Source organism: Papaver somniferum, chromosome 5 (assembly GCF_003573695.1).
Source record: "Papaver somniferum cultivar HN1 chromosome 5, ASM357369v1, whole genome shotgun sequence".
In the NCBI taxonomy this organism is placed as follows: Eukaryota; Viridiplantae; Streptophyta; class Magnoliopsida; order Ranunculales; family Papaveraceae; genus Papaver; species Papaver somniferum.
Window position 1 is genome coordinate 165029879 of NC_039362.1, and position 13550 is coordinate 165043428.

The 13550-nt window shown below is 37.7% G+C and overlaps 1 protein-coding gene across 1 annotated transcript; it reads right to left on the minus strand.

The window, feature by feature from the left end:
- Nucleotides 1-1407: 1407 nt before the first annotated feature.
- Nucleotides 1408-13298, minus strand: LOC113283529 (pre-mRNA-processing protein 40A-like). Its single transcript, XM_026532826.1, has 30 exons — nt 13132-13298; nt 11865-11920; nt 11698-11766; nt 11290-11610; nt 11022-11201; nt 10771-10847; nt 10498-10567; nt 9138-9190; nt 8960-9017; nt 8539-8867; nt 8396-8453; nt 8023-8121; nt 7871-7939; nt 7717-7794; nt 7511-7597; nt 7395-7429; nt 7203-7308; nt 6522-6602; nt 6319-6411; nt 6193-6246; nt 5988-6104; nt 5765-5863; nt 5191-5238; nt 5023-5109; nt 4680-4787; nt 4523-4587; nt 4334-4436; nt 3533-3829; nt 3299-3432; nt 1408-1777 (listed from the first exon to the last, which is right to left on the minus strand). The coding sequence occupies exons 2-30, from the start codon at nt 11895-11897 to the stop codon at nt 1756-1758; spliced, it is 3030 nt and encodes a 1009-aa protein (XP_026388611.1). The 5' UTR covers nt 11898-11920; nt 13132-13298; the 3' UTR covers nt 1408-1755.
- Nucleotides 13299-13550: the final 252 nt, after the last annotated feature.

Genomic DNA, 13550 nt, shown 5'->3' on the forward strand with positions numbered 1-13550 from the left:
CAGGGAAAGGTAGTCAAGTACTTGGTATTAGAAACAATGCCATGCTGCTTCACCACCTGACAGAAATGGTGGAGAAAACTAAAGGTGTTGGGCGCAAAATTTCCAGTGGAAACATGTTCTAATGACCTCTAGATAGCCCTCCTAGACCCATAATACCATTAACATCTGTGAGTCACATAACACACAAGAACAGCAGAAACTGGAGATTCTCTACAGTTTACATGTTACCCAGATACAACAGATGATTCATGAAAGCTTGGGAAACATGAGCGCTGCCTACAGTAGCAAACATTCACAGGGACGGACCAATGAGGCTAATACACATTCCAGTTGACCGAGCCTAATTCTAATTGTTTTGTTCCGAATCTGCCTACCAAATTCTCATTTCATATATCTAAGAAATAACAGATCATCCATGAAGATCTCAGTGGATTATTTGCACTGAGCAAAATAACTCCTTTTCTGATAGAAGTGATCTACTTGATGTGAATGCTGAATCATGCCAAATCAACGTCTTAACCCCTCCATGCTTTCATTTTTCCAATCGACTAGTAAACTCTCGTTCTACACATTGTATTTCTCCAGCAATGAATAGGTCCCATTCTACCACGCCGTGTCTTCGTCACAAAGAAAATCTATTTTCGTGCTTATGAGTATCCAATGCAAGAAAACTCCTGATGTTCTTAAGAGTAAGTTTCAAAAATTAAGGGCAGCAGAGACGGGCGTAGCACACAATGAATGGCAATGTTGGACCTGTTTTCATCTGACATGGCATTAGCAATATCAAAAGAATATCCAGTACCCGCAACCTCCATCCGTTCCTACCTATATGGCACATTACTGAGAAAAATGACAATTCAGGACCAGAATTGACTAATTTCAAGAGGATCCTTGGCCCAAAAATAACTAAACAGTGACAGGATCATTCCGAACAATAATTCCGAGAAGTGCCATATATTGCTCCAGGACTTCTTAAAATCCTTAAGTTTCACCATCCTCTATAAAATTCTCATCTTTCATTGGCTCGGTCCTTTTACTATACAAGGATTTAGGTCACTTGTGGCATTGCCCTAATAAATAAAAATACATGTTTGTTTCACTCTTAAGCCAAGGTGTCGCTGAAGTCATTTAGCTAAATGACAGTTCATTGTTTGAGCTGACAGACATGCGTTTGAGCTGACAGGCATGCGTTTCATGCCTTTCCCCCCGGACTGTGTCAAATGCTTCACTTTTGACTCCAAAGTCTAGGAATGACTTAGAGATGCTTACCAAAGTCTAGGAATGACTTAGAGATGCTTACCTAGTGTGCCTATCACAGTTTTCAATGACTTTCTAGGTTAGCTATTCTCACAGAAAGCCTACTTCTAAATAGACATCCAAATGTAGTGGACAAATTACTAAAATAAATAAAAAAACAAGTAAAAGCAATTTAATGTATCTTATTTATTTGTAAATGTTAGCCATGTAGGTGAACCATACCAAAGTCGAAACTAACCTTCCAACTCCAAAACATCCGACATATTTCCGAATCTCAAAGTTCACAAAATCACTATCAAAGATATCCTCCTTTTGGTATGAGAGATCAGCTAAGATAACCATTTTAAGCATTATCATCAACATCTCCAAGGCATCTCGCTAAAATCCATTTTTACATCATACCTGGTAAGCTATTCCATGCAGCTGAATTTGATAAGATGCTCCGGATATAACTTTCTTGACCAAAAAGGAACTGCTCAAGCAGGATTCTTTGCACACTCAGGGATGGCCTTTGTTCGCACTGCAGATAAATAGCCATGATGTTAGCTTACAAAACAGCAACAAAATCCCTTTTTCAACACCTTTTGAAAAAATTAAAGCAAAACACAAGACTACGGATACGGAATTCATGCGTGATTTACTGTAAACGAATAGAACCAAGCATAATAATTCTAGGATAAAGTATACAAGCAACCTAAAACGGCATTTATTGAGTTAGAAAGCTTGAATGGACAGATAATGAAACCTCGAAAAGATAACTAGTCATCTTATCCTGGAGGAAGTGGAACTAAAAAATGCTGCTTAAAATACACCTCCAGAGATATTCTATAAAAAAAGTTTCTTTATGAATCCCCCAAGATTGTGCAAAATCTGGTACCTTTACGTATTTATTGCGGTATCAAATACGACGGCACATTTAGTCAAGCAATTGCTTCATAAATGACTCCTTAATTTCTATAAATTCTTCTGTACAATAATCCTCCAAGAAGCCACCATAATATGTATATCATAAAATAAATAATCCGAGGAGCAACCTAGTAAGTGCATATTACAACCAAAAAATACATGCTGAACCCATCACGAAATATACTAGTCTGTATATGAATCAAAAAGCCAAACATAATTTTTTGGTTTCAAGGCACAGGGAAGCAACACTTGCTGAGACATATCTCATACGCAGTACTAATATACCCTAAATCCATAGCGTATACAATTTAGTACTCCTTCGTCCCACAATAGGTGACCTTGTTCAAGTTTGCACAATTTTTTAGGGAAAGGAGGAGAGAAGAGTATTTTTTAAGTATTTTAACAATTATACCCTTATGGACAATACTTAGTAAAAATTTAGAAATGATATATCTCTCAAACTATACCATGGATATTCGTAAACTTTATTCCATCGAAAAGCATTTTAAAACACGCAAGTTTGCACAATTTTTTAAGGCAAGGAGGAGAGAAGAGTATTTTTTAAGTATATTTTAACAATTATACCCTTATGGACAATACTTAGTAAAATTTAGAAATGATATATCTCTCAAACTATACCATGGATATTCGTAAACTTTATTCCATCGAAAAGCATTTTAAAACACCTACATAACGAATATAAACATGGCTGTCAAATTAGACATATTTCTTATACTAACAATAATCAATTAAAAGGATAATTTTAGAAATATCCCCTTGTTTAATGATATCTATTAGTGGGACAAAATTTGAAAACGAACAGGCCATCTATTATGGGACGGAGGGAGTAGTTTCTAGTCAGCTCAAAAGAATGACAATCAAAAACTGATACAATAACTTAGATGGTGAGACTCTTCCATTATATGACATTATTCCTATAATCCTATGGGCTATCCATCTAAGGAATTTCAATGGACAAAGACTCACAGAATAAAGAATGAAGGATACTTTCTAGTTTGACAACAGCAACATTAACCGAGACATAGATGCGTGCCAGACTATAGTCATTTACAAATTTCTAATCAGCTCAAAATGAATGAGAACAAAAAAGTAGGGCAGGGCAAAGAAGAACTACCGTATCTCCCCATCCTCTCCAAGTTCCCCATCTTCAAGCTCCTCATTAGTGCCATTTCTGCGGGAACCATCTCTATGATCTTTCCGATGTCTCTTGTGCCCACCTTCACTATCTGAATCAGGCGTGTATGCATGCTGCCCAGATGCAAAAAGGGGGAAAAATATTTTTAACATGCTATGATGCCGGGAATCAAGGAACAAATCAAAACATGGACGCATGATACTGTTACGTTACCTTTCTTGATTTTTTCCTAGAACTACTATGTCTTCGTGATTTCTTTGAATCATCTTTCTCCTCCTTCTCAGAACTCATGTCACCTGCCCCACTTTGATGTCGCTTTCGGTGTTTCCTATCCTTATCTTTGTCCCTTTTTCTCTCCTCCTTCACATCAGATGCATCAACAGTGTCGCTCTCTGTATCATCCTTCTTAGAGCGTTCCCTCTCCTTATCCCTATCGCGTTCTCTCTCCTTCTCCTTTCTGTCTTTCTCTTTCCTTTTCTCTTTATCATCTCTTTCTTTTTCTTTCTTTGCCTGTGAAAAATAGATATGGACAATTTAAGTAAAACATATTGCACCAAGAGAAAGAGAAGATTGGAAATATTGATTTCACTAATTCCAGAACTTATATTTGCTTAATCTTAGTCGCCTCCACCCAATGGCCAAAGATATTGTAGACCGCTTTTCCGATTTCTACCCTCGTAAAAATAAAGACGGACTATTATCCTGGAACTCATGGTATCACATGCAAGCCATACACAAGATACCTAAATATGTAACTCACATGCCTATCATCGTGTTTTGTCCCAGGAAACACATAATTAGCACAACCGAACGTTACATAATAATGAAGTCTATTCTATAAGAAAATCACATCCAGAAGTTGTCGTGATTCCTAACATGCTGCAAGCATAAAATGCAGAATTTGAATTTCCCATATTAATAAAACACATCATACTGTTAATTTCATTTTAACAGTACACTTAAAATGAAGAGGATATTAATACATGAGCTGAAACCATATGTTGACATGCATACCTTCTCTTCATCGCGTTTCCGTTCCTTCTCTTTAGCCTTTTCTTGCAAAAGTCTAATGTAGTCCTCAAATAGCTCCTTCTTATCGCTCTCTTCTGCAATGGATCTGGCCAAGCATAAAACTAATTAGGATATCGTAAATAGAGGGGTTTGACAGTTGTTTATACAAATAAAGTTGAAAGTTCGCAATACCTATACTCTTGGCTGTCTTCAAATAGTGGCTTGCAGTCCTCCCAATTTGAAGATGTTGTTATATCCTAAGGTGAGAGAATATATTAGTATGCATGTTTGTGAAGACTATCATCTTATGAAATATTGCAGAGTAAGGAAATAAAAATCATTGATATACCTTAATTGAGTGTAATAGATCAGAGAAGTCATCAGCCAGACGTTGTCGCTTTTTAGTCTCCTTCTCTTCCTTCTCCTTGATCCTTTCCTGCAGCTCTTCAAATACAAGCTGCAAAACATGTTAGACGTTAGTCTAGACTCGCAACCATGTCGTACACAAACAACACAGATAGAAGAAAAAGAAAGAAAAAAAATAAGCAGGACCATGTCCACGAGTTTTTTTCACTCTATATAGTGAACAGACCAAGTTCGATTCTCTTTTAAGGACTAGAAACTTACGTCAATAGAGAAGAGGAAAGTTACTACATTATTTTAAATAGGTATACTCTGGGACTTATAGTTACCTGCAAGTTAATATCTGATACGGAGTTCAGATCCTCCGCAATAGCAGCCTTGAACTCTTCATAAGTCAAAGCAGACGACATAGTAATCTGCAAACAAACCAACATATGAAATCACAAACAAAACCAAAATTTGCAATCACACGATTTCTGGAAATAAAATGAAATTACCTTTCCCAACTTCAGAGCATCTTTCACTCGAGTTTTATCATCCCGGTACTGTAAGGAAAATAATGAAGTGTTACATAGCAGAAAAAAGGAGGAGCATTTAATGGACAGTTAACACAAAGTTACTAAATTGTCAACCTTCGAAATAAAAGATGTCCATCCTATCTTACTACACAGATGAATATGTGAAACATTCGTGAAAAACATAAAAACCAAAGAATATTACATCCAGCAAGATGTGTGAACCTTCTTCCAATGAATTCCTACTAACAACTAAAACCTAATTCCTTCAAATAGCAAACTACTAGTTTGCATCAGTGGTAACAATAATAAATGCCCAAGATTTTAAATCCTTAGCCCGCGGAATCAGGATTTAAACACTTCAATGTGTATTATATAAAACATGCAGTTGATTCCACAGCTAAAGATATCAGATAATAAATGCATTGACTAGGCCTAGATCCAGAAATTCAGAATAGTTTAGTTTTGAGCATATAATGTAACTCGTAAAAATAAGGGTTGCAAATATATTATAAAGTAAAAATCAGAAGGTTCGTAAACTTGATATGATGATTACCTGTTTCTCCAGCTCTTCGGCAACATCTTCAAACAAATCCTTTGGTGTTGAACCGGATGTGTTAGATGACACAGCCATATAAGCTGGTAAATCCTTTACCTGAAACCAAAAATGGTAATAAACAGCTTAAAGAAAACTAATATAAAACCAGATTAAAATGAATAACATCAATTGTGGACAGCATACCCACAGATAAACCTGGGAAACCAGTAGACAACAGTACCTTCATACAATAGGTGCGCCAGTGAGTTTTAGCAGTGAGATCGCCGGCAGCAACATGCTCCTCCATCAACTTGCGGAACTCATCGCGGTTTTTACGCTCAGCACGTCTCAATTGCTCCTAAAATTTCAATTAAAACCAACAATAAGAAGATAACTTTGAAGTCCATAAAAGTCACATTAAGAAACATATAATTCTCCTGACCAACCTTCTGAATCCTCCTCTGCTCTTCCTCCTCTTTCTCTAATTCCCGTATATATTCCTACAATGGGTCATAAAACTCAGCACAGAGTTTTAGGGAACAGAACAACTAGTAAACTGGTTCAAGAATCACCTGAAAGATGTCTAAGCGGTCAATTTTTTCAAGCCGTGAGCACCTTTCATCATCCTCTAGGCGATCCTGAACTTTCCGCCATTGGCTGCTGGGCTGCAGTCACAGTAGGATAAGTAAATACAAGATCTGCAACAGTATTGTGGTGTTCGGCGAATGTACCAAAAATATACGATACCAAGAGGACACAACTTCGAGTGACATACTTTAATAAAATCACAAGATTCCAGGAATTGTTTGTACTCCATTATATTCTTCTTGTGCTCCTCCTGTGCTTTTGCCTTTTCCTGTATGAGACCAAAACATGAGTCTAAACACATGCACTTTGTAAACTGTCTAACAGCTATTAAGAATATATCAACAGAAAGTGAGTCCTGCAAGAATGCAGGATGGAAAGATACATTCATAAATCATAATCAAATATCAGAAATGCTATTTGACTCCCTATTTTCCACCTCCCTATTCACCTCCCTAATCTAAACCACACATCCAGATTTAGATTCACATTCAGGTACTGGTAGGGTTCACCATTCCCCAGATGTGGGGTTTAGATTGTAGGGAGGTGAATAGGGAGGTGGAAAAGAGGGAGCCAAATAGCACTGCCGATCAAATATTGACCATGGACAAAACGACCATAAACATTAACAATAAACAGATCATGGAAAGGAACAAGCTTCACTGAGCTCAGGAAGACCACCACAATGCAACCAGAACATGAGTTCAATATAACATTCTCAACTATCTCGCAAGCACACAAACCTAGTTTCCAAAATACATGATGCGGTGATTTGTGATTTACACATTAGATTTTCACTATGGAATGGCAGCTCGGCCCTTACATACAATAAAATAAGATGCATAACCATAAAAAATGAAACAATGCATACCTTCTTCTGTAGGTCCAGCGTAAAATTTTCAAAAATATCTTCACGGTCTCTGGCTCGGTCAACAGCTTTATACCGCTCATCATTCTCAAACATTATCATAGCTTTGCTGCATCATAGAGCCAACAGCTTAGCATGTTGAGAAAGATAATATATTTTACTGATCAAGTGAGGGAGAGAGAAAGAAAGACTCACGGCCATCTTGTGGATGATGTAAGCTCTTTTGATTCCTGAAAAATGTTCGGGTAAATGCATCAGAAAATGTTATACAGGAGAGATCACAATAGATTTTTCAAAGAAGCATATCTTACTTCCAACATTTTTGCAAATTCCTCCCGAGCCTTTTTTTGTCTAACACGCCTTTCCTCAGCCTCTTGCTTTTTCCTCTGACCCAAGTACTGGAAAGAAATGACGGCCGACTTAAAAAGTTAGAATACCGACAAGAGATAGCTTAGTTAAAAACACTATCACAATGTTAGGACAGAATTTAATGACAGAAAACTACTTGAAGGTTTACCTCATTAAACGCTTGCTTCCGCTCCCCAAGTGTTTTTAAGGCGCCATATCTTTTGTCATTTATTATTACTCTCATAGCCTAGAATTTCCCTTGAATATCAATATTTCATCCACTTAGAGAAATACATAAAAGAGAGTAAAAACTACTAAGTTACCTGCTCCCAGTTCCAGTCAGATTCCACATTTGCAGATTCCAAGAGCGCTTTAAATGCAATTTTAGCTTCCTGAAGTATGCAAAGTAGATTCAAAAGTTACATCATGCATAATAAAACAACACATGTATGTCAAAGGATAGATTTCCAAGCACCTGTTTATTTGCATAAACCAAGGTTTCTTCTTCAACTGCCTTCTCCTCGGATGGGGTAACATTAATTTTCCCAGCAACTGCCATTCCTTTTCTTGCTTCCTATCAAGATGTCGCACCAAATCATATTAAAAACTCTTGAAGAAGCTATAATAGATAAATAGTACTCACGATATGTGAGAAACAATGCAACAGAGAAGGAGGTAAAGAGAGAGCAAGAAATGGGAAGACAGCCAAACAGATACAGGCAGAGTCATGATGACCTTTTACTAATTACTAGTTGAATTTCAGGAACCAAAACCTTGACATAATAACCGCTAGCATCAAAAGCAGTTGTTGATAAAGGGCGCAAAGACCATGACACATACTAGAATACCTCTAAATCTTGGATAGAAGCTCCACCATCTAAAGAATTTGCAATATCTGAAGTACTCCTGTGATCATAAAGAAGGGAAGGAAATGATCAGCGCATATTAGACCCATAATCAAATCTTTCATGTAGGAGGAGTATGGACATACGCAGCTGGTGTAGTGGCAACTGGAACTCCACCATCTCTGGAAGTAGAATTAGATAAGGTAGTGACAGCTGCAACTGGAGATTGAACTCCAGCAGCATTTGTTGACAGAACAGGAAGGGATGGTGATCCAGAAGCTGCAATAGTGGGTTGATTTGCAACGGCAACGATTGGCGCAACAGAAACAGGGCTTGTTGTTGTCCCAGATGGTGCAGATGATGGTATAGATGCTTCGGGCAACGGAATAGTGAGAGACACTTGGGGTTGAGAAAGCGAAGCACTTTCTGACTGAACCCCTTGACTGGCTTCTCTCTCTGCTTGCTCGCGAGCCAACTAGAAGAAATTGCAAAAGGAAACATTAAAAGGAAGAATACAAAGGTGGAGAGACTTAATTAAAGTTTTCTTAAACCACTTCTTATATTCACCTTCAATTCTTCAGGTATTGTCCATTTAGATAGCTTGGTAACCTTATTGTAATAATACCTGCAAATGTTTGAGTATAATTCAAGAGTGAAACTTATTTACAAACAAAAAAAAGACAGCAAACAGGAAAATAAAATGACTCCGAGAAGTAAAAAAAGTAGAATATAAAGGGGCACCCACTTCCTTCCATCTGAATTAGTGAACTCCTTCCAATCAGTGGATGCATCAGCTCTCTGCACAGCAAAAAGTTAAACCATTAAATCCTTTGTGAAAGATACGAAATTATAAAAAGGATTATGGGACATTGGCAGACAGTTTAGATATCTATAACGATCGAATAGATAATAGATAATAACAAGGTGTATCAGGTTAGGTATAAGACTTTTGACAAAGAAACACATAATGCCAAAGAGTGTGAAGAGACAATGCAGTCTAAAAGACGCTATTTTAAGTAATCACAGGCTTTTATAATAAGTACCTTGGTATAAATGAAACAAATTGAGATGAAAATGAATATCTATTGTTTGAAACTTAAAACATGTAAGAGAATAGGGTCAAAATTTGACAGGTAATGTCAGAGCGAACAACCATGTTACGAACTTGTATAAATCTACATGTAAGAGAATAGGGTCAAAATTTGATAGGTAATGTCAGAGCGAAAACAACCATGTTACAAACTTGTATAAATCTGCACTGCATGAGATTAATTCAGATGCTGGCAGACATGTTACAACCAAGTACACTAGCATCAAAGATAAGTAGGGGATACAGGGAATACAGACCCGATAGCAATTCATACCTCTCAGACGGGTAGCACAAGATGCACCTGTTAGCATCATTTTAAAGCTATAGAAGACCAACAAATAGTAAATCCTAACCAACTTCACACTGCTCATCGCGAAACTTACAGTTATGGAATATATATATGATAAAAGAGCACAGAAATACAACTCGAAATGTTTAAGAAACAGCTCACACATATCAACTCAACCTGACCAAGCAGTTACCAGCTTCAAATCGTTTAGAAACATGAACCCCCTAACAGGCATGACAAAGGACATACGATAAGGGTGTATCTAGCAAGTAACATATTTTGTGCAGTGGCATAAACAAGGATCACCTAACATTGACACACTTCAAGGTGGCGTAAAGACTAATCAGATCCAAGAAACTACTAATTGCTTCCCAATTTTAATTTCACACATCAACCAGTTCAAGTCTCTCATGCGATAATTAAAAAAAATAGCAATAATTGCCTGCCTTGAGAAAGAGAACCACGCCTTCATAAGTGAGCTTATAGACCAGTCGTTATTTTTCTCCCGACTTCCCAAGACATCTACAAACCCGTAGAAGGACATGCAAAGAAACAGAGAATTCGCATAAACCTATTTTGATCCATTAAATATGGTACTATTGTCAACATCCACAAGGAGCAATCACTTTCTAACATTACAAAGCCATTCAGCAGAATGCACAAAATAATCCATCAGGGACAACTATTCAATCATGAGAGAAAGAATCACCTAATAACATCACTCACCTCAATTGGTGTCATTAGTTCAACAGGCTTTTCCCAACTAGACTGCTTTGTCTTCTTGTTATAATAATACCTGACAAACAGAAGCACTTGCAATATTCAGAATATAATCCCAAAAATATGGAAATTAGATAACCAAGTTATGAAGTGTGGGGTGCCTAAACGTGAATGCTTGATCACAAGAGATTAAACATTCTTAGAGCTTTCTCCAAAGCAAAACAAAAGGGAACACTTCACAGGTCAATATTTCAGTCAAGTGAACACTAAATCATGTACCTTCTGCCATCAGTAGACGTGTGTTCTTGCCAATCTGATGACAACTGAATGGAGGGATTTGGTTGAAGATTTGTTGCCTGAAATTTCATAGACAAGGCGAGCAGATTTTAGAAGCGGAACATATTCAGAAACTATGAAGATTACAGACATGAAAGAATCTCAATATTCAACATGGGATAAATATAAGACCCCGCACTACTGAACAATTAAAACATAAGAACATTTTTCAGCAGAATAAATAAGATATTAACTGGAACTGCAGCAGCTGTAGCAGATGATTGCTGGCCCTGCATTGCTGTGGCAACAGGTCCCGATGGCAACCAAGTTTGTCCACCAGCAGGTGCAACCCCTGTATGCATTTGAGAGATTGGCTGGTAATGTGATGATGCGTTAATGTTATTTTGAGGCTGGCCATAGGGAGATGGTGCGAACTGCATAACACCAGACAAAACCAAATCAGGGATAACAGTTAATGATAACTACTAACATTATTTCTAATACCCTTCGAAAAACTCTTACGGTATATGAGGAAGGAGGCATCCCACTGCCACCTACACCTGGCATATGCTGGTTGTTTTGGTGAGGCTGAGGCGACTCTGAGGTAATAGGCCGGTTTTGCTGCATGAATGGCATCTGAATTGCTTGTGATGGCTGTGGACCATGACCTGGCTGACCAGGTCTTTGATGTAACTGATGCATTGATGGAGGAAAAGGGAGCTGCTGATTCTGAGGAGACGGTCCAACATTTGGTACAGGCATTCCCTGACCAACAGGCCGAAACTGTTGAGACCCTGGAGGAATAAAAGGCTGTCCTTGTTGTTGAGAACCAACGGGCCGAAACTGTAAGACCATGAAAATGTAAACCAACTTGCACGAAACTACTAAAAGAATATAAGAGGAGGTGAAACAATGTTCATATACACATACCTGCATAGACATGGGTGGGCCAAAGTTCTGAGGAGGACCAGCTGATCCAACAATCGGAGGCCAAAGCGGCTTAACAAAAAATAAAAATAAAACAGTTATAATCAGCCACTGATTCAAAGTAAGAAAACAGAACTAGATTACATGCAAATGGAAACTTTAAATGCTACCTGGGTCCCAGACGATTGTGAATTACTGGTCATGTCTTCAAAGCTACAAGCCTCTCCTAAACACCAACAAAAATATCAAATTGAAGAAAAAGAAGACAAAACAGAACACTTGAAACATTATATTAAGCTTACGAACACACACACACACACACAGAGGGAGGAGAGAGACCTAAACACCAAATATCAAATTGAAGAAAAAGAAGACGAAACAGAACACTTGAAACATTATATTGAGCTTACGAACACACACACACAGAGGGAGGGAGAGAGAATAAATTTCATATTCATGTAACAGGTGTGCCCTGGTGTATCCACTAATGAGAATATAATTCAAACAGAAGACATGTATAGGTAATGAGCTGTGCCTCTGCCTAATTGGTTAGAATGGATACCACTCAATCTTTTCCAAATATTGTAAGAAGTTCCATCTTTAAACCATCCGATGCTCCTAGTATCTCCTACTGTCTTTCACTAACACGTCGAACACCTCCAAAATCAAAACATACTAAACTGTAAGCTGTTAAATGCTTAGCAAAGGACAAAGCTTCAGAGGTAGATCAAGCCTAGATAGCCGCCAACTCGGACAACCAGCCTAAGTCACTGATGAGAAAGGGACAAGAGAGGGACTACTTCAGTGAATTTTAAAGGTTCTCTAACACAGCTGGATAACCAATTGCAGTCAGGGATCGTTCATATGTATCAGGCATAATTTTGCTTCCTCGTTGAGTTTTTGTTAAGCCTGAGATCACTTCTTATCTCTGAACGTATAGTTGTTTCCACATAACATAGGCTAAAGTTTATTTCAGCAAAAAGCCCAAATAGTAATACCCAAGAGAGAATATTTCCAAGTAATATACAATGAAAAATGCAAACATCTCCAATCTTTTAAAGCTAGCACAATATTTCCCAGGAGAGAAGGTTAGAACTAGATCACCAAGCATATGTCCCCATAATAATTGCTACTAGGCAGAATCAATACAAGGAAACAACAACAAATCCTTAACTCACAGAAACTCAAAATCTCAATCCCTAACCCTAATAGTGAAATCGCCAAACAAAAAACTCAACTTAAATTCCATTTTAAATTAACCTAAAACCCTAACTTTGCTATCTCCAACAACATAATCTAAATTCTATTTTATACATTGTTGCAAACGAGGTATGAACATTCCAGCATCAACAGGAAGCAAACATGATGATTAAACAAGATCAAACAGAAAAAAAAACTTCAAGAGATAAGAACAGAAAAAGGTTACAGAAATCATACCAGTTTCAGGAAATTCACAGAGACCTCGTTTCTGGTTTACAGAAAATCTCTCTCTAGTCTTTATCCCTCTCGTTGGAATAACCCCTGATTCGCAAAAACCTGTCTGAGAATTCAACCCCTGGAAGTCCTGAATTTTATTACTCTCTACACACTCTCTTCAAAACTTATTCGTGTTATATATCCCCACGGGTAAAAAAAGCCTTCTTAATAATATAAGGTCCAGCACATGGTTCGCCGGATCGGCAGCTACCGACCCAATCCGAAACAAATGGATGATCCACTGCAAAGGCACGGGGGTAGTGGATCCACCGATCCAGACCAAAATCGGATTTGGCCGTTCAATCCGACTGTCCTTTTTAAGTTTTATTTTTCCATATACAAATGGTGCTCTGGGGGGCGATAGGTGCCAGAATACCCGG

What these genes read in the sequence shown, in the direction of transcription:
- LOC113283529 (XM_026532826.1), bottom strand. Translation starts at nt 11,897, where the DNA reads ATGACCAGTAATTCACAATCGTCTGGGACCCAG. An exon ending in TGCCTCCTTCCTCATATACC is followed by an intron (nt 11,202 to 11,289) that starts GTAAGAGTTTTT and finishes GGTGTTATGCAG; the next exon opens with TTCGCACCATCTCCCTATGG. An exon ending in CGCTGGACCTACAGAAGAAG is followed by an intron (nt 6,603 to 7,202) that starts GTATGCATTGTT and finishes GGTCTCATACAG; the next exon opens with GAAAAGGCAAAAGCACAGGA.